Source organism: Pseudophryne corroboree, chromosome 7, assembly GCF_028390025.1.
Source record: "Pseudophryne corroboree isolate aPseCor3 chromosome 7, aPseCor3.hap2, whole genome shotgun sequence".
NCBI lineage: Eukaryota > Metazoa > Chordata > Amphibia > Anura > Myobatrachidae > Pseudophryne > Pseudophryne corroboree.
In genome coordinates this window covers 209,515,904-209,536,913 of record NC_086450.1, presented here as the reverse complement: position 1 = coordinate 209,536,913, position 21,010 = coordinate 209,515,904, and the positions used below count along the sequence as shown (strand labels likewise).

At 49.4% G+C, this 21,010-nt stretch overlaps 1 protein-coding gene across 2 annotated transcripts in view; it reads right to left on the bottom strand.

The window, feature by feature from the left end:
• The window catches only part of MAP3K2 (mitogen-activated protein kinase kinase kinase 2), a 261,008-nt gene that overhangs the window by 61,370 nt on the left and 178,628 nt on the right, over nucleotides 1-21,010 (bottom strand). For both annotated transcript variants that reach the window (XR_010182011.1, XM_063933967.1), the window contains exons 12-13: nucleotides 15,924-16,130; nucleotides 15,668-15,816 (exon numbers count right to left, since the gene is read on the bottom strand). Coding sequence is in view for 1 of the 2 variants with exons in the window: in XM_063933967.1 (XP_063790037.1) it covers nucleotides 15,668-15,816; nucleotides 15,924-16,130 (356 nt within the window). In the remaining variant the exon portion in view is untranslated. The remainder of the gene's footprint in view (nucleotides 1-15,667; nucleotides 15,817-15,923; nucleotides 16,131-21,010) is intronic.

Here is a 21,010-nt window from a genome sequence, read left to right as displayed (position 1 = left end):
CGTACCTGGCTCCGCCTGTGGAGCTCCACCGTCATGCGGCGGATTTGGAAGAAGCGGGGGAGGACTTTTGTTCCTGGGAACCTGCTGTGTGTTGCAGCTTTTTTCCCCTTCCTCTGCCTCTAGACAGAAAGGACCCGCCTTTTCCCCGCCTGTTTTTCTGGGGTCGAAAGGACTGTACCTGATAATACGGCGCTTTCTTAGGCTGTGAGGGGACATGGGGCAAAAAATAAGAATTTACTTACCGATAATTCTATTTCTCGTAGTCCGTAGTGGATGCTGGGGACTCCGTCAGGACCATGGGGAATAGCGGCTCCGCAGGAGACAGGGCACAAAAATAAAGCTTTAGGATTAGGTGGTGTGTACTGGCTCCTCCCCCTATGACCCTCCTCCAAGCCTCAGTTAGGATACTGTGCCCGGACGAGCGTACACAATAAGGAAGGATATTGAATCCCGGGTAAGACTCATACCAGCCACACCAATCACACCGTATAACTTGTGATCTGAACCCAGTTAACAGTATGACAAACGTAGGAGCCTCTGAACAGACGGCTTACAACAATAAGAACCCGAATTTGTTTGTAACAATAACTATGTACAAGTATTGCAGACAATCCGCACTTGGGATGGGCGCCCAGCATCCACTACGGACTACGAGAAATAGAATTATCGGTAAGTAAATTCTTATTTTCTCTAACGTCCTAAGTGGATGCTGGGGACTCCGTCAGGACCATGGGGATTATACCAAAGCTCCCAAACGGGCGGGAGAGTGCGGATGACTCTGCAGCACCGAATGAGAGAACTCAAGGTCCTCCTCAGCCAGGGTATCAAATTTGTAGAATTTTGCAAACGTGTTTGCCCCTGACCAAGTAGCAGCTCGGCAGCCGCCCAGGATGAGCCCACTTTCCTTGTGGAATGGGCCTTGACAGATTTAGGTTGTGGCAAGCCTGCCACAGAATGTGCAAGTTGAATTGTGCTACAAATCCAACGAGCAATCGTCTGCTTAGAAGCAGGAGCACCCATCTTGTTGGGTGCATACAATATAAACAGTGAGTCAGACTTTCTGACTCCCGCCGTTCTTGAAATATATATTTTCAATGCCCGGACCACGTCCAACAACTTGGAATCCTCCAAATCGTTAGTAGCCGCAGGCACCACAATAGGCTGGTTCAGGTGAAACGCTGACACCACCTTAGGCAGAAAATGAGGACGCGTCCGCAGTTCTGCCCTGTCCGTATGGAAAATCAGATATGGGCTCTTATATGATAAAGCCGCCAATTCTGATACTCTCCTGGCTGAAGCCAGGGCCAGTAGCATGGTTACTTTCCATGTAAGATACTTCAACTCCACCGATTTGAGCGGCTCAAACCAATGGGATTTGAGAAAATCCAAGACTACATTAAGATCCCACGGTGCCACTGGGGGCACAACCGGGGGCTGTATATGTAGTACTCCTTTTACAAAAGTCTGGACTTCAGGAACTGAAGCCAATTCTTTCTGGAAGAAAATCGACAGGGCCGAAATTTGAACCTTAATGGACCCCAATTTGAGGCCCATAGACAATCCTGTTTGCAGGAAATGTAGGAATCGACCCAGTTGAAATTCCTCCGTGGGGGCCTTCCTGGCCTCACACCACGCAACATATTTTCTCCAAATGCGGTGATAATGTTGTGCAGTCACCTCCTTCCTGGCTTTTACCAGTGTAGGAATGACCTCTTCCGGAATGCCTTTTTCCCTTAGAATTCGGCGTTCAACCGCCATGCCGTCAAACGCAGCCGCGGTAAGTCTTGGAATAGACACGGTCCCTGCTGAAGCAGGTCCCGTCTTAGAGGTAGAGGCCACGGATCCTCCGTGAGCATCTCTTGAAGTTCCGGGTACCAAGTTCTTCTTGGCCAATCCGGAGCCACTAGTATCGTTCTTACTCCCTTTTGCCGTATAATTCTCAGTACTTTTGGTATGAGAGGCAGAGGAGGGAACACATACACTGACTGGAACACCCATGGTGTTACCAGAGCGTCCACAGCTATTGCCTGAGGGTCTCTTGACATGGCGCAATACCTGTCCAGTTTTTTGTTGAGGCGGGACGCCATCATATCCACCATTGGTTTTTCCCAACGGTTCACAATCATGTGGAAGACTTCTGGATGAAGTCCCCACTCTCCCGGGTGTAGATCGTGTCTGCTGAGGAAGTCTGCTTCCCAGTTGTCCACTCCCGGATGAATACTGCTGACAGTGCTATCACATGATCTTCCGCCCAGCGAAGAATCCTTGCAGCTTCTGCCATTGCTGTCCTGCTTCTTGTGCCGCCCTGTCTGTTTTACGTGGGCGACTGCCGTGATGTTGTCCGACTGGATCAACACCGGCTGACCCTGAAGCAGGGGTTTTGCCAGACTTAGAGCATTGTAAATCGCTCTTAGCTCCAGTATATTTATGTGAAGAGACATCTCCAGGCTTGACCATACTCCCTGGAAGTTTCTTCCCTGTGTGACCGCTCCCCAGCCTCTCAGACTGGCATCCGTGGTCACCAGGACGCAGTCCTGTATGCCGAATCTGCGGCCCTCTAACAGATGAGCACTCTGCAACCACCACAGAAGAGACACCCTTGTCCGTGGCGATAAGGTTATCCGCTGATGCATCTGCAGATGCGATCCGGACCATTTGTCCAGCAGATCCCACTGAAAAGTTCGTGCGTGGAATCTGCCGAATGGAATCGCTTCGTAAGAAGCCACCATCTTTCCCAGGACTCTTGTGCATTGATGCACAGACACTTTCCCTGGTTTTAGGAGGTTCCTGACAAGTTCGGATAACTCCCTGGCTTTCTCCTCCGGAAGAAACACCTTTTTCTGAACCGTGTCCAGAATCATTCCCAGGAACAGCAGACGTGTCGTCGGGGTCAACTGAGATTTTGGAAAATTCTGAATCCACCCGTGTTGTTGCAGCACTAGTCGGGTTAGTGCTACTCCGTCCTCCAGCTGTTCTCTGGACCTTGCCCTTATCAGGAGATCGTCCAAGTAAGGGATAATTAATACGCCTCTTCTTCGCAGAAGAATCATCATTTCGGCCATTACCTTGGTAAAGACCCGAGGTGCCGTGGACAATCCAAACGGCAGCGTCTGAAACTGATGACAGTTTTGCACCACGAACCTGAGGTAGCCTTGATGTGAAGGGCAAATTGGGACATGCAGGTAAGCATCCTTTATGTCCAGGGACACCATAAAGTCCCCTTCTTCCAGATTCGCTATCACTGCTCTGAGTGACTCCATCTTGAACTTGAATTTTTGTATGTACAGGTTCAAAGATTTCAGATTTAGAATAGGTCTTACCGAGCCGTCCGGCTTCGGTACCACAAATAGCGTGGAGTAATACCCCTTTCCCTGTTGTAGGAGGGGTACCTTGACTATCACCTGCTGAGAAAACAGCTTGTGAATGGCTTCCAATACCGTCACCCTGTCTGAGGGAGACGTTGGCAAAGCAGACTTTAGGAACCTGCGAGGGGGAGACTTCTCGAATTCCAACCTGTAACCCTGAGATACTACCTGCAGGATCCAGGGGTCCACCTGTGAGCAAGCCCACTGTGCGCTGAAATTCTTGAGTCGACCCCCCACCGCTCCTGAGTCCGCTTGTAAGGCCCCAGCGTCATGCTGAGGGCTTTGCAGAACCCTGAGAGGGCTTCTGTTCCTGGGCAGGGGCTGCTTGCTGCCCTCTCTTACCCCTTCCTCTGCCCCGAGGCAGATATGACTGTCCTTTTGTCCGCTTGTTCTTATAGGACCGAAAGGACTGCGGCTGAAAAGACGGTGTCTTTTTCTGTTGGGAGGGGGTCTGAGGTAAAAAGGTGGATTTTCCGGCAGTTGCCGTGGCCACCAGATCCGATAGACCGACGCCAAATAATTCCTCCCCTTTATACGGCAATACTTCCATATGTCGTTTGGAATCCGCATCACCTGACCACTGTCGCGTCCATAACCTCCTTCTGGCAGATATGGACATCGCATTTACTCTCGATGCCAGAGTGCAAATATCTCTCTGAGCATCTCGCATATAAAGGAAAGCATCCTTTAATTGCTCTATAGTCAATAAAATACTGTCCCTATCCAGGGTATCAATATTTTCAGTCAGGGAATCCAACCAGACGACCCCAGCACTGCACATCCAGGCTGAGGCGATGGCTGGTCGCAGTATAACACCAGTATGTGTGTATATACTTTTTAGGGTAGTTTCCAGTCTCCTATCAGCTGGATCCCTGAGGGCGGCCGTATCAGGAGACGGTAACGCCACTTGTTTTGATAAGCGTGTGAGCGCCTTATCCACCCTAGGGGGTGTTTCCCAGCGCGCCCTAACCTCTGGCGGGAAAGGGTATAATGCTAATAACTTTTTTGAAATTAGCACTTTTCTATCTGGGTTAACCCACGCTTCATCACATACATCATTTAATTCCTCTGATTCAGGAAAAACTACAGGTAGTTTTTTCACCCCCCACATAATACCCCTTTTTGTGGTACTTGCAGTATCAGAGATATGCAAAGCCTCCTTCATTGCCGTGATCATATAATGTGTGGCCCTACTTGAAAATACGTTTGTTTCATCACCGTCGACACTAGATTCTGTGTCTGGGTCTGTGTCGACCGACTGAGGTAAAGGGCGCTTTACAGCCCCTGACGGTGTCTGAGACGCCTGGGCAGGTACTAACTGGTTTGCCGGCCGTCTCATGTCGTCAACTGATTTTTGTAATGTGCTGACATTATCACGTAATTCCATAAACAAAGCCATCCATTCCGGTGTCGACTCCCTGGGGGGTGACATCACCATTATCGGCAATTGCTCTGCCTCCACACCAACATCGTCCTCATACATGTCGACACACACGTACCGACACACAGCAGACACACAGGGAATGCTCTTATCGAAGACAGGACCCCACTAGCCCTTTGGGGAGACAGAGGGAGAGTTTGCCAGCACACACCCAAGCGCTATAATATATATGGGAACAACCTTATATAAGTGTTGTTCCTTATAGCAGCTTAAATATATCAAAATATCGCTAAAAAATGCCCCCCCTCTCTGTTTTACCCTGTTTCTGTAGTGCAGTGCAGGGGAGAGTCCTGGGAGCCTTCCTCACAGCGGAGCTGAGCAGGAAAATGGCGCTGTGTGCTGAGGAGAATAAGCCCCGCCCCCTATTTCGGCGGGCTTTTCTCCCGGAGTTTTAGATATCTGGCATGGGTTAAATACATACATATAGCCTCAATGGCTATATGTGATGTATTCTTTTGCCATAAAGGTATTAAATATTGCTGCCCAGGGCACCCCCAGCAGCGCCCTGCACCCTCCGTGACCGCTTGGTGTGAAGTGTGTGACAACAATGGCGCACAGCTGCAGTGCTGTGCGCTACCTTCATGAAGACTGAAGAGCCTTCTGCCGCCTGTTTCCGGACCTTCAATCTTCAGCATCTGTAAGGGGGGTCGGCGGCGCGGCTCCGGGACGAACCCCAGGGTGAGACCTGTGTTCCGACTCCCTCTGGAGCTAATGGTGTCCAGTAGCCTAAGAATCCAATCCATCCTGCACGCAAGTGAGTTGAAATTCTCTCCCCTAAGTCCCTCGATGCAGTGAGCCTGTTGCCAGCAGGACTCACTGAAAATAAAAAACCTAAAAACTTTTTCTAAGCAGCTCTTTAGGAGAGCCACCTAGATTGCACCCTGCTCGGACGGGCACAAAAACCTAACTGAGGCTTGGAGGAGGGTCATAGGGGGAGGAGCCAGTACACACCACCTAATCCTAAAGCTTTATTTTTGTGCCCTGTCTCCTGCGGAGCCGCTATTCCCCATGGTCCTGACGGAGTCCCCAGCATCCACTTAGGACGTTAGAGAAATGCTGACTTCCCAGCTGTTGCTGTGGAAACCAGGTCTGAGAGACCATCCCCGAATAACTCCTCACCCTTATAAGGCAAAACTTCCATGTGCCTTTTCGAATCTGCATCCCCTGTCCACTGCCGAGTCCATAAGCCTCTCCTAGCAGAAATGGACAATGCACTTATTCTAGATGCCAGCCGGCAGATTTCCCTCTGTGCATCTCTCATGTATAAGACTGAGTCTTTTATATGCTCTACGGTTAGCAATATAGTGTCCCTGTCTAGGGTGTCAATATTTTCTGACAGGGAATCTGACCAAGCAGCAGCAGCACTGCACATCCACGCTGAAGCAATAGCTGGTCTCAGTATAACACCAGTGTGTGTATATATAGACTTTAGGATAGCCTCCTGCTTTCTATCAGCAGGTTCCTTTAGGGCGGCCGTATCCGGAGACGGTAGTGCCACCTTTTTGACAAACGTGTGAGCGCTTTATCCACCCTAGGGGGAGTTTCCCAACGTGACCTATCCTCTGGCGAGAAAGGGAACGCCATTAGTAATTTTTTTAAATCACCAATTTTTTATCGGGGAAAGCCCACGCTTCTTCACACACTTCATTTAATTCTTCAGATGGGGGAAAAAATAAGAATTTACTTACCGATAATTCTATTTCTCGGAGTCCGTAGTGGATGCTGGGGTTCCTGAAAGGACCATGGGGGGATAGCGGCTCCGCAGGAGACAGGGCACAAAAAGTAAAGCTTTTCCAGATCAGGTGGTGTGCACTGGCTCCTCCCCCTATGACCCTCCTCCAGACTCCAGTTAGGTACTGTGCCCGGACGAGCGTACACAATAAGGGAGGATTTTGAATCCCGGGTAAGACTCACACCAGCCACACCAATCACACCGTACAACTTGTGATCTAAACCCAGTTAACAGTATGATAACAGAGGAGCCTCTGAAAAATGGCTCCCTAAACAATAACCCGAATTAGTTAACAATAACTATGTACAAGTATTGCAGATAATCCGCACTTGGGATGGGCGCCCAGCATCCACTACGGACTCCGAGAAATAGAATTACCGGTAAGTAAATTCTTATTTTCTCTATCGTCCTAGTGGATGCTGGGGTTCCTGAAAGGACCATGGGGATTATACCAAAGCTCCCAAACGGGCGGGAGAGTGCGGATGACTCTGCAGCACCGAATGAGAGAACTCCAGGTCCTCCTTTGCCAGGGTATCAAATTTGTAGAATTTTACAAACGTGTTCTCCCCTGACCACGTAGCTGCTCGGCAGAGTTGTAATGCCGAGACCCCTCGGGCAGCCGCCCAAGATGAGCCCACCTTCCTTGTGGAATGGGCCTTAACAGATTTAGGCTGTGGCAGGCCTGCCACAGAATGTGCAAGTTGAATTGTGTTACAAATCCAACGAGCAATCGACTGCTTAGAAGCAGGCGCACCCAACTTGTTGGGTGCATACAGTATAAACAGCGAGTCAGATTTTCTGACTCCAGCCGTCCTTGAAATGTATATTTTTAAAGCTCTGACAACGTCCAACAACTTGGAGTCCTCCAAGTCGCTTGTAGCCGCAGGCACTACAATAGGCTGGTTCAGGTGAAACGCTGATACCACCTTAGGGAGAAAATGCGGACGCGTCCGCAGCTCTGCCCTATCCGAATGGAAAATTAAATAAGGGCTTTTATAAGATAAAGCCGCCAGTTCAGATACTCTCCTGGCGGACGCCAGGGCCAGTAACATAGTCACTTTCCATGTGAGATATTTCAAATCCACATTTTTTAGTGGTTCAAACCAATGGGATTTGAGGAAATCTAAAACTACATTTAGATCCCACGGTGCCACCGGAGGCACCACAGGAGGCTGTATATGCAGTACTCCTTTGACAAAAGTCTGGACCTCAGGAACTGAGGCCAATTCTTTTTGGAAGAATATTGACAGGGCCGAAATTTGAACCTTAATAGATCCCAATTTGAGACCCATAGACAATCCTGATTGCAGGAAATGTAGGAAACGACCCAGTTGAAATTCCTCCGTCGGAGCACTCCGATCCTCGCACCACGCAACATATTTCCGCCAAATGCGGTGATAATGCTTCGCGGTGACTTCCTTTCTTGCCTTAATCAAGGTAGGAATGACTTCTTCTGGAATGCCTTTTCCTTTTAGGATCTGGCGTTCAACCGCCATGCCGTCAAACGCAGCCGCGGTAAGTCTTGGAATAGACACGGTCCCTGCTGAAGCAGGTCCTGTCTTAGAGGTAGAGGCCACGGATCGTCCGTGACCATCTCTTGAAGTTCCGGGTACCAAGACCTTCTTGGCCAATCCGGAGCCACTAGTATCGTTCTTACTCCGCTTTGCCGTATGATTCTCAATACCTTTGGTATGAGAGGCAGAGGAGGAAACACATACACCGACTGGTACACCCAAGGTGTTACCAGCGCGTCCACAGCTATTGCCTGCGGATCTCTTGACCTGGCGCAATACCTGTCCAGTTTTTTGTTGAGGCGAGACGCCATCATGTCCACCATTGGTCTTTCCCAACGGTTTATTAGCATGTGGAAAACTTCTGGATGAAGTCCCCACTCTCCCGGGTGAAGATCGTGTCTGCTGAGGAAGTCTGCTTCCCAGTTGTCCACTCCCGGGATGAACACTGCTGACAGTGCTATCACGTGATTCTCCGCCCAGCGAAGGATCCTGGCAGCTTCTGCCATTGCACTCCTGCTTCTTGTGCCGCCCTGTCTGTTTACATGGGCGACTGCCGTGATGTTGTCCGACTGGATCAACACCGGTCTTTCTTGAAGCAGAGGTTCCGCCTGGCTTAGAGCATTGTAGATTGCTCTTAGTTCCAGAATGTTTATGTGAAGAGACTTTTCCAGGCTCGACCACACTCCCTGGAAGTTTCTTCCTTGTGTGATTGCTCCCCAGCCTCTCAGGCTGGCGTCCGTGGTCACCAGGATCCAATCCTGTATGCCGAATCTGCGGCCCTCCAATAGATGAGCCCTCTGCAACCACCACAGAAGAGATACCCTTGTCCTTGGAGACAGGGTTATCCGCAGGTGCATCTGAAGATGCGTGCATTGATGTACAGACACCTTTCCTGGTTTTAGGAGATTCCTGACCAGGTCGGATAACTCCTTGGCTTTTTCCTCGGGAAGAAAAACCTTTTTCTGAACCGTGTCCAGAATCATCCCTAGGAACAGCAGACGAGTTGTCGGCATTAATTGGGATTTTGGAATATTCAGAATCCATCCGTGCTGCTTTAGCACCTCTTGAGATATTGCTAATCCCATCTCTAGCTGTTCTCTGGACCTTGCCCTTATTAGGAGATCGTCCAAGTATGGGATAATTAATACGCCTTTTCTTCGAAGAAGAATCATCATCTCGGCCATTACCTTTGTAAAGACCCGAGGTGCCGTGGACAAACCAAACGGCAGCGTCTGAAACTGATAGTGACAGTTTTGTACAACGAACCTGAGGTACCCCTGGTGTGAGGGGTAAATTGGAACGTGGAGATACGCATCCTTGATGTCCAAGGATACCATAAAGTCCCCTTCTTCCAGGTTCGCTATCACTGCTCTGAGTGACTCCATCTTGAACTTGAACTTCTTTATGTACAGGTTCAAGGACTTCAGATTTAGAATAGGCCTTACCGAGCCATCCGGCTTCGGTACCACAAATAGAGTGGAATAATACCCCTTCCCTTGTTGTAGAAGAGGTACCTTGACTATCACCTGCTGAGAGTACAGCTTGTGAATGGCTTCCAAAACCGTCTCCCTTTCGGAAGGGGACGTTGGTAAAGCCGACTTCAGGAAACGGCGAGGTGGATCTGTCTCTAATTCCAACCTGTACCCCTGAGATATTATCTGCAGGATCCAGGGATCTACCTGCGAGTGAGCCCACTGCGCGCTGTAATTTTTGAGACGACCTCCCACCGACCCCGAGTCCGCTTGAGAAGCCCCAGCGTCATGCTGAGGCTTTTGTAGAAGCCGGGGAGGGCTTCTGTTCCTGGGAAGGAGCTGCCTGTTGCTGTTTCTTCCCTCGACCTCTGCCTCGTGGCAGATATGAATAGCCCTTTGCTCTCTTATTTTTAAAGGAACGAAAGGGCTGCGGTTGAAAAGTCGGTGCCTTTTTCTGTTGGGGAGTGACTTGAGGTAGAAAGGTGGATTTCCCGGCTGTAGCCGTGGCCACCAAATCTGATAGACCGACTCCAAATAACTCCTCCCCTTTATACGGCAAAACTTCCATATGCCGTTTTGAATCCGCATCGCCTGTCCACTGTCGCGTCCATAAAGCTCTTCTGGCCGAAATGGACATAGCACTTACCCGTGATGCCAGTGTGCAGATATCCCTCTGTGCATCACGCATATAAAGAAATGCATCCTTTATTTGTTCTAACGACAGTAAAATATTGTCCCTGTCCAGGGTATCAATATTTTCAATCAGGGACTCTGACCAAACTACCCCAGCACTGCACATCCAGGCAGTCGCTATAGCTGGTCGTAGTATAACACCTGCATGTGTGTATATACTTTTTTGGATATTTTCCATCCTCCTATCTGATGGATCTTTAAGTGCGGCCGTCTCAGGAGAAGGTAACGCCACTTGTTTTGATAAGCGTGTTAGCGCCTTGTCCACCCTAGGAGGTGTTTCCCAGCGCTCCCTAACCTCTGGTGGGAAAGGGTATAATGCCAATAATTTCTTTGAAATTATCAGCTTTTTATCAGGGGCAACCCACGCTTCATCACACACGTCATTTAATTCTTCTGATTCAGGAAAAACTATAGGTAGTTTTTTCACACCCCACATAATACCCTGTTTAGTGGTACCTGTAGTATCAGCTAAATGTAACGCCTCCTTCATTGCCAAAATCATATAACGTGTGGCCCTACTGGAAAATACGGTTGATTCGTCACCGTCACCACTGGAATCAGTGCCTGTGTCTGGGTCTGTGTCGACCGACTGAGGCAAAGGGCGTTTTACAGCCCCTGACGGTGTTTGAGGCGCCTGGACAGGCACTAATTGATTGTCCGGCCGCCTCATGTCGTCAAACGACTGCTTTAGCGTGTTGACACTATCCCGTAATTCCATAAATAAAGGCATCCCTTCTGGTGTCGACCCCCTAGGAGGTGACATCCCCATATTTGGCAATTGCTCCGCCTCCACACCAATATCGTCCTCATACATGTCGACACACACGTACCGACACACAGCAGACACACAGGGAATGCTCTAAACGAAGACAGGACCCACTAGCCCTTTGGGGAGACAGAGGGAGAGTCTGCCAGCACACACCAAAAAGCGCTATATATGACAGGGATAGCCTTATAATAAGTGCTCCCTTATAGCTGCTTTATATATATCAAGATATTGCCATTAAATTTGCCCCCCCTCTCTGTTTTACCCTGTTTCTGTAGTGCAGTGCAGGGGAGAGACCTGGGAGCCGTCCTGACCAGCGGAGCTGTGAGAGGAAATGGCGCCGTGTGCTGAGGAGATAGGCCCCGCCCCTTTTTCGGCGGGCTCGTCTCCCGCTATTTTGTGAATACAGGCAGGGGTTAAATATCTCCATATAGCCCCTGGGGGCTATATGTGAGGTATTTTTAGCCTTTATATAGGTTTACATTTGCCTCCCAGGGCGCCCCCCCCCCCAGCGCCCTGCACCCTCAGTGACTGCGTGTGAAGTGTGCTGAGAGGAAAATGGCGCACAGCTGCAGTGCTGTGCGCTACCTTTAGAAGACTGCAGGAGTCTTCAGCCGCCGATTCTGGACCTCTTCTTACTTCAGCATCTGCAAGGGGGCCGGCGGCGCGGCTCCGGTGACCATCCAGGCTGTACCTGTGATCGTCCCTCTGGAGCTGATGTCCAGTAGCCAAGAAGCCAATCCATCCTGCACGCAGGTGAGTTCACTTCTTCTCCCCTCTGTCCCTCGTTGCAGTGATCCTGTTGCCAGCAGGAATCACTGTAAAATAAAAAACCTAAGCTAAACTTTCTCTAAGCAGCTCTTTATGAGAGCCACCTAGAATTGCACCCTTCTCGGCCGGGCACAAAAATCTAACTGGAGTCTGGAGGAGGGTCATAGGGGGAGGAGCCAGTGCACACCACCTGATCTGGAAAAGCTTTACTTTTTGTGCCCTGTCTCCTGCGGAGCCGCTATCCCCCCATGGTCCTTTCAGGAACCCCAGCATCCACTAGGACGATAGAGAAACTATTGGTAGTTTTTTCTCCCCAAACATAATACCCTTTTTTGAGGTACCTGGGTTTATATCAGAAATGTGTAATACCTCTTTCATTGCCTCAATCATGCAACGAATGGCCCTAGTGGACATTAAATTTGACTCATCGTCGTCGACACTGGTATCAGTATCTGTGTCGACATCTGTGTCTGCCATCTGAGGTAGTGGGCGTTTCAGAGCCCCTGATGGCCTTTGAATTGTCTGGGCAGGCACGAGCTGAGAAGCCGGCTGTCCCGCATTTGGCATGTCGTCAAATTTTTTATGTAAGGAGTCGACACTTGCACGTAATTCCTTCCATAAGTCCATCCACTCCGGTGTCTGCCCCGCAGGGGGTGACATCACATTTATAGGCATCTGCTCCGCCTCCACATAAGCCTCCTCATCAAACATGTCGACACATCCGTACCGACACACCGCACACACACAGGGAATGCTCTTAAAGGAGACAGGACCCCACAAAAGCCCTTTGGGGAGACAGAGAGAGAGTATGCCAGCACACACCAGAGCGCTATATAATGCAGGGACTAACTGAATTATGTCCCCTTATAGCTGCTATAAGTTATACTGCGCCTAAATTTAGTGCCCCCCCCCCCCTCTCTTTTTTACCCTTTCTGTAGTGTAGACTGCAGGGGAGAGTCAGGGAGCTTCCTTCCAGCGGAACTGTGAGGGAGAAATGGCGCCAGAGTGCTGAGGGAGATGGCTCCGCCCCTTTTTCGGCAGACTTTTCTCCCGCTTTTTTATGGCTTCTGGCAGGGGTAATTACCACATATATAGCCTCTGGGGCTATATATTGTGGTTATTTTGCCAGCCAAGGTGTTTTTATTGCTGCTCAGGGCGCCCCCCCCCCCCCAGCGCCTTGCACCCTCAGTGACCGGAGTGTGAAGTGTGTATGAGGAGCAATGGCGCACAGCTGCAGTGCTGTGCGCTACCTTGGTGAAGACTGAAGTCTTCTGCCGCCGATTTTCCGGACCTCTTCTTGCTTCTGGCTCTGTAAGGGGGACGGCGGCGCGGCTCCGGGAACGAACACCAAGGACGGGTCCTGCGGTCGATCCCTCTGGAGCTAATGGTGTCCAGTAGCCTAAGAAGCCCAAGCTAGCTGCAAGCAGGTAGGTTCGCTTCTTCTCCCCTTAGTTCCTCGTTGCAGTGAGCCTGTTGCCAGCAGGTCTCGCTGTAAAATAAAAAACCTAACATATACTTTCTTTCTAGGAGCTCAGGAGAGCCCCTAGTGTGCATCCAGCTCGGCCGGGCACAGAAATCTAACTGAGGTCTGGAGGAGGGGCATAGAGGGAGGAGCCAGTGCACACCAGATAGTACCAAATCTTTCTTATAGAGTGCCCAGTCTCCTGCGGAGCCCGTCTATTCCCCATGGTCCTTACGGAGTCCCCAGCATCCACTAGGACGTCAGAGAAAGTGTGACTAACAGTCAAACTTCAGAAATATAGACTACCTATAAAAGTAGACACAGTACTAACTACTATACAAATAAACTACAAGGGACATTGTATGGAGAATAACACATACATAGTAGCTGCAGAGTAATTCTGAATGGATAATCACAGATTGCAGAGTAAATTTGTACAGAGTATCTCACACCTGGAATGTACTTAAACAGTATATCACATACACCCACACAACAGAGAACAGAGCAGAAAAGATACACAGCAATGACAACCACCAATACCACACCCAAAGGCAAGGCATGGAGTGTGACAGAATCTGAAAACCTGGCCCAAGAGCAAGGAATCAGGAGGGGAGACATGGCACTCCCCAGGAGACTGAGCACGGAACTGCAGGCAGCACAAAAGGGCCGCTCAGCATGTACGGAGGAGGAGAGTGGAGAGAAACAGTTGGCGGGCTGCAGGGCCGGTGCAAGGTTTTTCGGCACCCTAGGCAAAACTTCACACACACACCCCCTCCCCCCCCATAGCGGGTTGGGAAAGATATCCCGGTGCATAGGATGCCGGGGGTCAGAAGAATGATAGCTGCATCCTGACGCTCAGTATCCCAACATCTTGTGGGAAAGTATGCTAACCCTCCCTTCTTGCAGTCTAACCCCCCCCCCACCCCCCCACCCAATGCAACCTAACCCTCCCTTCCTGCAGCCTACCCCCAACACTCATGCCAGAGTGTTAGAGACGGAGCGGCCTGGGGGGATATAGGACACCCTGCTCCCCAGTCCAGGCCACCTGTCGCTGTATTAGAAATTACAAAAAACAATAATTATCCTCCTAAACGGCGGGGGTGGGGAAGGAATGTGGTGTTCGGTGCTTCTACTGAATCTGCCTATGCCCTCACCAACTGCAGGCCACTAGCGATATAGTATTAATGCAGGGAACTTCTGTAAATAACAGAGTGTGAGGTACATATATCAATACAGGTACTGGTTGTTTCCTAATAAGCCCTATGATACACATCCACTCACACTGACAAGCACACAAACTCATACTGAGGCACACACACACTCGTACTGAGAAACACTCATACTGAGACACACACTGACACTCATAGTGAGACACACACACTACGGTACCACAGCAGTTACCTCCTCCAGCTCAGACTCCAGGAGCCAGCATCAGATAGAATGGGCAGAGCAGCAGACAGACCGCCGGGGACCTGGCAAAATCAGGGGCGTGGCCTAATCACGGACCTGTGACCACGCCCCCTTTATAAAAAACCCACAAAAAACAAACACAAAACCCACCATCAAGCACCAGGCTCCGGAACCAGCCCGGCAGAGGATATAAAGGACCAGCAGAGGGGGAGACTATCTCGCCGCTCCCACTGTATAACTTCTCCAGAGGTGGTGAATCCGGAGAGTCAACGGTGGATCCCGGGACACTAGGTAGTGTACAGTGGCCTGGATTGGCCAAAAAGCTTCAGCTGCTGTCAGTAAGTTCAGCAGCGCTGCAGGACCGCTTGCAGCACTGCTACTAATGTGTCTATGCCACTGCCGGGTGCCCTGCTGCTGCAGTGCTGCTATTATAGCAGTCACATGGGGGCTACAGGGCAGGGGGCTAACAGACAAAATTATCAGGGCCCCTGACCACCTCAGTGTGCCACCCCCTCAGGTCCTGGCGCTCATAGGCAGCTGCCTAAAGCTGCCTAATGGAAGCGCCGGCCCTGGCTGGCTGACAAAAGAGGAAGCTCGACAAAAATGCAGGAAAAACAGCGAGAAGACTTGTCTCCCATCTGCAACCATTCAGGGTGCCCTCACTGTTTTCTAATAGTGCCCAATTGGTGTAGTCCCTAGTGATTGAGTGACTGAGCGGAGAACCGGGCCCTCACTTAAGGGCACTGAAAAAAACCCTGACTACCCTGGATAGGGATGAGGTATATGGGAGGAGCAGCGTGAGCTGCCCTGAAAGTTAACTTCTTAGTGCTCAGACTCCTCCAGAATCAGCTACACCCCATGGTTTTCCAGTGTCCAGCATTGCAGTAAGATGACATGAGTTCACAGAAAACGTTAATAGATGCAAGTTCAGTTTTCCTTTCACACAGCAGAGAACTATATCAGTTTGTTTTGTAACAAGGATGTTACTGCTGGTGGTCCAAGTAAAGTAGTGCAAGAATGAGAGTTTATTGGGCATCTTACCTTACTGGTCTCAGGACTGTCTGGATCAAACTGCACTTGCTTCACTGCCAGTTCTCTCCCAGTATCAGCATCGTAACAAAGATAAACCCTTCCAAAGGCCCCCTGTCCTAAAAGTTTCCCAAGTCTCCAGTTTGATGGGGCACGAGGTGCTGAAAACACATAAAATTTATGTTAGTAACTGACTGCAGTTACTACTTGCAACCCTATTAAAAACAAACCAAAAATGTCTAACAATCATTGGCTATTATGCACTTACATCGACTGGGTGGGCTTATGTCCATCACGGTCAGGGTTGGATTGTCTATGTCACTCCCCCTTCTCCTCAGCCGGCTATCTTCATATTCTGGAGTGAAGACACTGCTCCCACTGCTGGTGCTCAGAGAGTGATCTGTGGGGCTGAAGCTAACGGGAGATCGGAAGCTGTTCCCTTGGGTTCTTCTGGCCCTTGGAAAGGTTTTGCGACCTTGAAACATGGGAACATTGACATTGCTTCCTTTAAAATTATATAATGCTATAGAGCTGTAGAAGTTAAACCTGTGGCTGGGAAAGTTGGCTACTTTGATGTCTATTCCCTACATAATGTGGTTATTTCCTCATGTTTACAGTATGAGCCTACCAAGAGGATATCAAAATGTGTATTTAGGGATACTCATATTAACATTCTTAATTATGGAAACCTGCTACGTTGTATGGCTGAAAAATACCAATAAAAACATTTGTACTCTCCCCACCATGTCTCAGCAACTAAAAACACAGGGGCAGGGAACCATTAAATACTCTATGAAAAGCGATGTATAATGTAGACACTGCATATAATAGGATTTTAATACCTACCGGTAAATCCTTTTCTCTTAGTCCGTAGAGGATGCTTCAAGAACCATGGGGTATAGACGGGATCCGCAGGAGACCTGGGCACTTTAAGACTTTAAAAGGGGTGTGAACTGGCTCCTCCCTCTATGCCCCTCCTCCAGACTCCTGTTATAGGTACTGTGCCCAGGGAGACGGACATTTTGAGGAAAAGGATTTATTTAATTTTTAAACTAAGGTGAGATACATACCAGCTCACACCTCAAACGCGCCGTACAACATGGCATTCAACAACAACGCATGCAACGGCATGACCAACATCAGCCACAGACTGACTGAACTTAACTCAACACAACACGAGTGTAACCATAACCAATAACTGCAGACACAGCCCGCACTGAGACGGGAGCCCAGCATCCTCTACGGACTAAGAGAAAGTATTTACAGGTAGGTATTAAAATCCTATTTTCTCATACGTCCTAGAGGATGCTGGGGATGCTTCAAGAACCATGGGGTTTATACCAAAGCTCTAGAACGGGCGGGAGAGTGCGTATGACTCTGCAGCACCGATTGACCAAACAAGAGGTCTTCCTCAGCCAGGGTATCAAACTTGTAAAACTTTGCAAAGGTGTTGAACCTGACCAAGTAGCAGCTCGGCAAAGCTGTAATGCAGAGACCCCCCGGGCAGCCGCCCAGGAAGAGCCCACCTCTCTGGTAGAACGGGCTTTCACCGATTTCGGTAACGGCAATCCTGCCATAGAATGAGCCTGCTGAATCGTATTACAGATCCAGCACGCAATAGTCTGCTTGGAAGCAGGAGCCCCAATCTTATTGGGAGCCCAGAGGACAAACAGAGCCTCTGTTTTCCTAATCTGTGCCGTTCTGGCGACATAGATTTTCAAAGCTCTGACCACATCGAGAGACTTCGATTCCGCCAAGGCGTCAGTAGGCACTGGCACCACAATAGGCTGTTTTACGTGACATGATGAAACCACTTTTGGCAGAAATTGCTGACAAGTTCTCAACTCCGCTCTATTAGCATGGAAGACTAAATAGGGGTTTTTGTGAGAGACAAAGCTGCCAACTCAGATACCCGCCTTGCGGATGCCAAGGCCAACAACATGGAACTGCAATACCACATTAAGATCCCACGGTGCCACAGGGGGCACAAATGGAGGTTGGATGTGCAGCACGCCTTTCACGAAGGTCTGAACTTCTGGAAGGGAGGCCAATTCTTTCTGAAAGAAGATTGATAAGGCCGAAATTTGTACTTTAATGAAGCCTAACTTTAGGCCCGCATCCACACCTGCTTGCAAAAAATGGAGCAAACGCCTCAGCTGAAAATCCTCCGTAGGAGCCTTCTTGGATTCACACCAAGACACACATTTCCTCCAAATACGGTGGTAATGCTTTGCCGTTACTTCTTTTCTAGCCTGAAGCAGTGTGGGAATGACTTCACTGGGAATACCCTTTCGGGCTAGGATTTGGCGTTCAACCGCCATACCGTCAAACGCAGCAGCGGTAAGTCTTGATACACGCACGGTCCTTGTTGTAACAGGTCCTCCCGTAGAGGAAGAGGCCAGGGATCTCCTATGAGCAACTCCTGAAGATCTGGATACCAGGCCCTTTTTGGCCAATCCGGAACAATGAGTATCGCCTGAACCCTTGTTCTTATAATCTTTATCACATTTGGAATGAGTGGAAGTGGAGGGAACACATAGACCGACGGAAACACCCACGGTGTCACTAGGGCGTCCACCGCTATCAATCCTGAATCCCGAACCTGCATCCCTCCAGAAGGTGAGAACTGTGCAGCCACCACAGAAGGGAGATCCTGGTCCTGGAAGAAAGAATTATTTTCCGGTGCATGTCCAGGTGAGACCCGGACCACTTGTCCAACAGGTCCCACTGAAACACCCTGGCATGGAACCTGCCATACGGAATGGCCTCGTAGGGCGCCACCATCTTCCCCAGTAACCGAGTGCATTGAAGAACTGACACTTTTGCCGGTTTCAGAATCTGTTTTACCATGTTCTGTATTTCCAGAGCCTTTTCCACTGGAAGAAAAACTCTGTAATTCTGTATCCAGAATCATACCCAGGAACAACAGCCATGTCGTCGGAACCAACTGTGATTTTGGCAAGTTTAGGAGCCAACCATGTTGTTGCAGAATCGTCAGTGAGAGCGCAACGTTTTTCAGCAATTGCTCCTTGGATCTCGCCTTTATGAGGAGATCGTCCAAGTACGGGATAATTGTGATTCCCTGCTTGCGCAGGAGAACCATCATTTCCGCCATAACCTTGGTGAAAATCCTCGGAGCCGTGGACAGACCAAACGGCAACGTCTGAAATTGGTAATGACAATCCTGAACCGCAAACCTCAGGTATGCCTGATGTGGAGGATATATGGGAACGTGTAAGTAGGCATCCTTTATGTCGACTGACACCATAAAATCCCCCTCCTCCAGACTGGAGATCACTGCTCGGAGAGACTCCATCTTGAATTTGAATTTCTTTAGAAAGAAATTGAGGGATTTTAGGTTCAAAATCGATCTGACCAAGCCATCCAGCCTCGGGACCACGAACAGACTTGAATAAAAACCCTCCCCCTGTTGTGACGGGGGTACTGTGACAATGACTTGATTTTAACACAGCTTTAGTATTGCAGCGCATACTACCTCCCTTTCTAGAAGAGAAGCTGGCAAGGCCGATTTGAAAAAAATCGGTGAGGGGGCACGTCTTGAAACTCTAATTTGTACCCTTGGGTTACTATTTCTACTATCCAAGGATCCAGGTCCGAGCGCACCCAGGCCTGACTGAAGAGCTTGAGACGTGCCCACACCGGTGCGGACTCCCGCAGAGGAGCCCCAGCGTCATGCGGTGGATTTGGTAGAAGACGGAGAGGACTTCTGCTCTTGGGAACTTGCCACAGCCTGTGACCTTTTTTTCCTTTCCTCTTGCTCTCGCAGCAAGGAAGGATGCCCCACGTCCTTTTTTGTATTTATTGGGCCGAAAAGGACTGCATCTGATAGTGGGGCGTTTTCTTTTGTTGTGCAGGAACATAAGGTAAAAATGATGACTTAGCCGCGGTAGCCGTAGATACCAGGTCAGTGAGGCCGTCACCAAACAAGACCCTACCTTTAAACGGTAGAGACTCCATAGGCTTCTTAGAGTCAGCATCAGCATTCCATTGATGAATCCACAATGCCCACCTAGACTAGACTGCCATGGCATTCGCCCTTGATCCCAAAAGGCAAATATCCCTTACAGCTTCTTTTAAATATGCTGCTGCGTCCCTGATATGACCCAGAGTCAAAGTCACGCCATCCTTGTCTAGGGAATGTCTCTCAGATGACACGTTATCTTCCCACCTTTCAATAGCGCTACTCACCCATGCCGAAGCAACGGCAGGTCTGAGTAGCGAACCCGTAGTGACATAAATGGATTTTAGTGTATTTTCCTGCTTACGATCCGCAAGATCCTCTAGTGCTGCCGTGTCAGGAGACGGAAGCGCCACCTTTTTGGACAGACGCGATAGAGCTTTGTCCACCGTGGGGGTTGACTCCCACTTTTCCCTGTCCCCAGAGGGAAACGGATATGCCACCGGAATTCTTTTAGGAACCTGTACCTTCTTGTCAGGATTTTCCCAAGCCTTTTCAAAAACAGCGTTCAGTTCATGAGAGGGAGGAAATGGTACCTCAGGTTTCTTTCCTTCAAACATACAGACCCTTGTATCAGGAACAGCAGGGTCCTCTGTGATATGCAATACTTCTTTTATCGCCACAATCATGTACTGAATGCTCTTAGCCAGTTTAGGATTTAATCTGGCATCTCTATAGTCGACACTGGAATCAGAATCCGTGTCGGTATCTGTAATCTAGGTAAATGCACGTTCCAGTGACCCCGAAGGGGTCTGAGCTTGTGACAATGCACCCTTCATGGATTTTCTCCATGTCTGGCTCTTAGACTCAGATTTATCTAATCTCTTAGACAACCGAGCCACATTTGCATTCAAACCACTCAACATATTTACCCAATCAGCCGTCGGCGGTGTCGACACGGTCACTCCCACAGTCTTTTCTGTCCCCACTCCAGCCTCCTCCTGGGAAGAGCACTCGGCCTCAGACATGTTGACATACACGTACCGACACCTACAATCACACTGGGGCTATAGGGGACAGACCCACAGCAAAGCCTGTTAGAAAGACACAGAGGGAGTATGCCAGCTCACAACCCAGCGCCTATCCCTGTACTGAAACTTTATATACAATGCCTCAGACCTGTTAGCGCTTTTATAATAAAGAAATAAAGATAATAGCACCAAATGTACTGTGGATACGAGGTCCCAGAGACCATCCCCAAATAATTCCTCACCCTTATAAGGCTCTCTATGCGCTTTTTAAGTCAGCATCACCTGTCCAGTGACAGGTCTCTAATACCCTCCTGACAGAATGGACATTACATTTATTTTGGATGCCAGCCGGCAAAATATCCCTCTGTGCATCCCCCATATATAAGACGACGTCTTTAATATGTT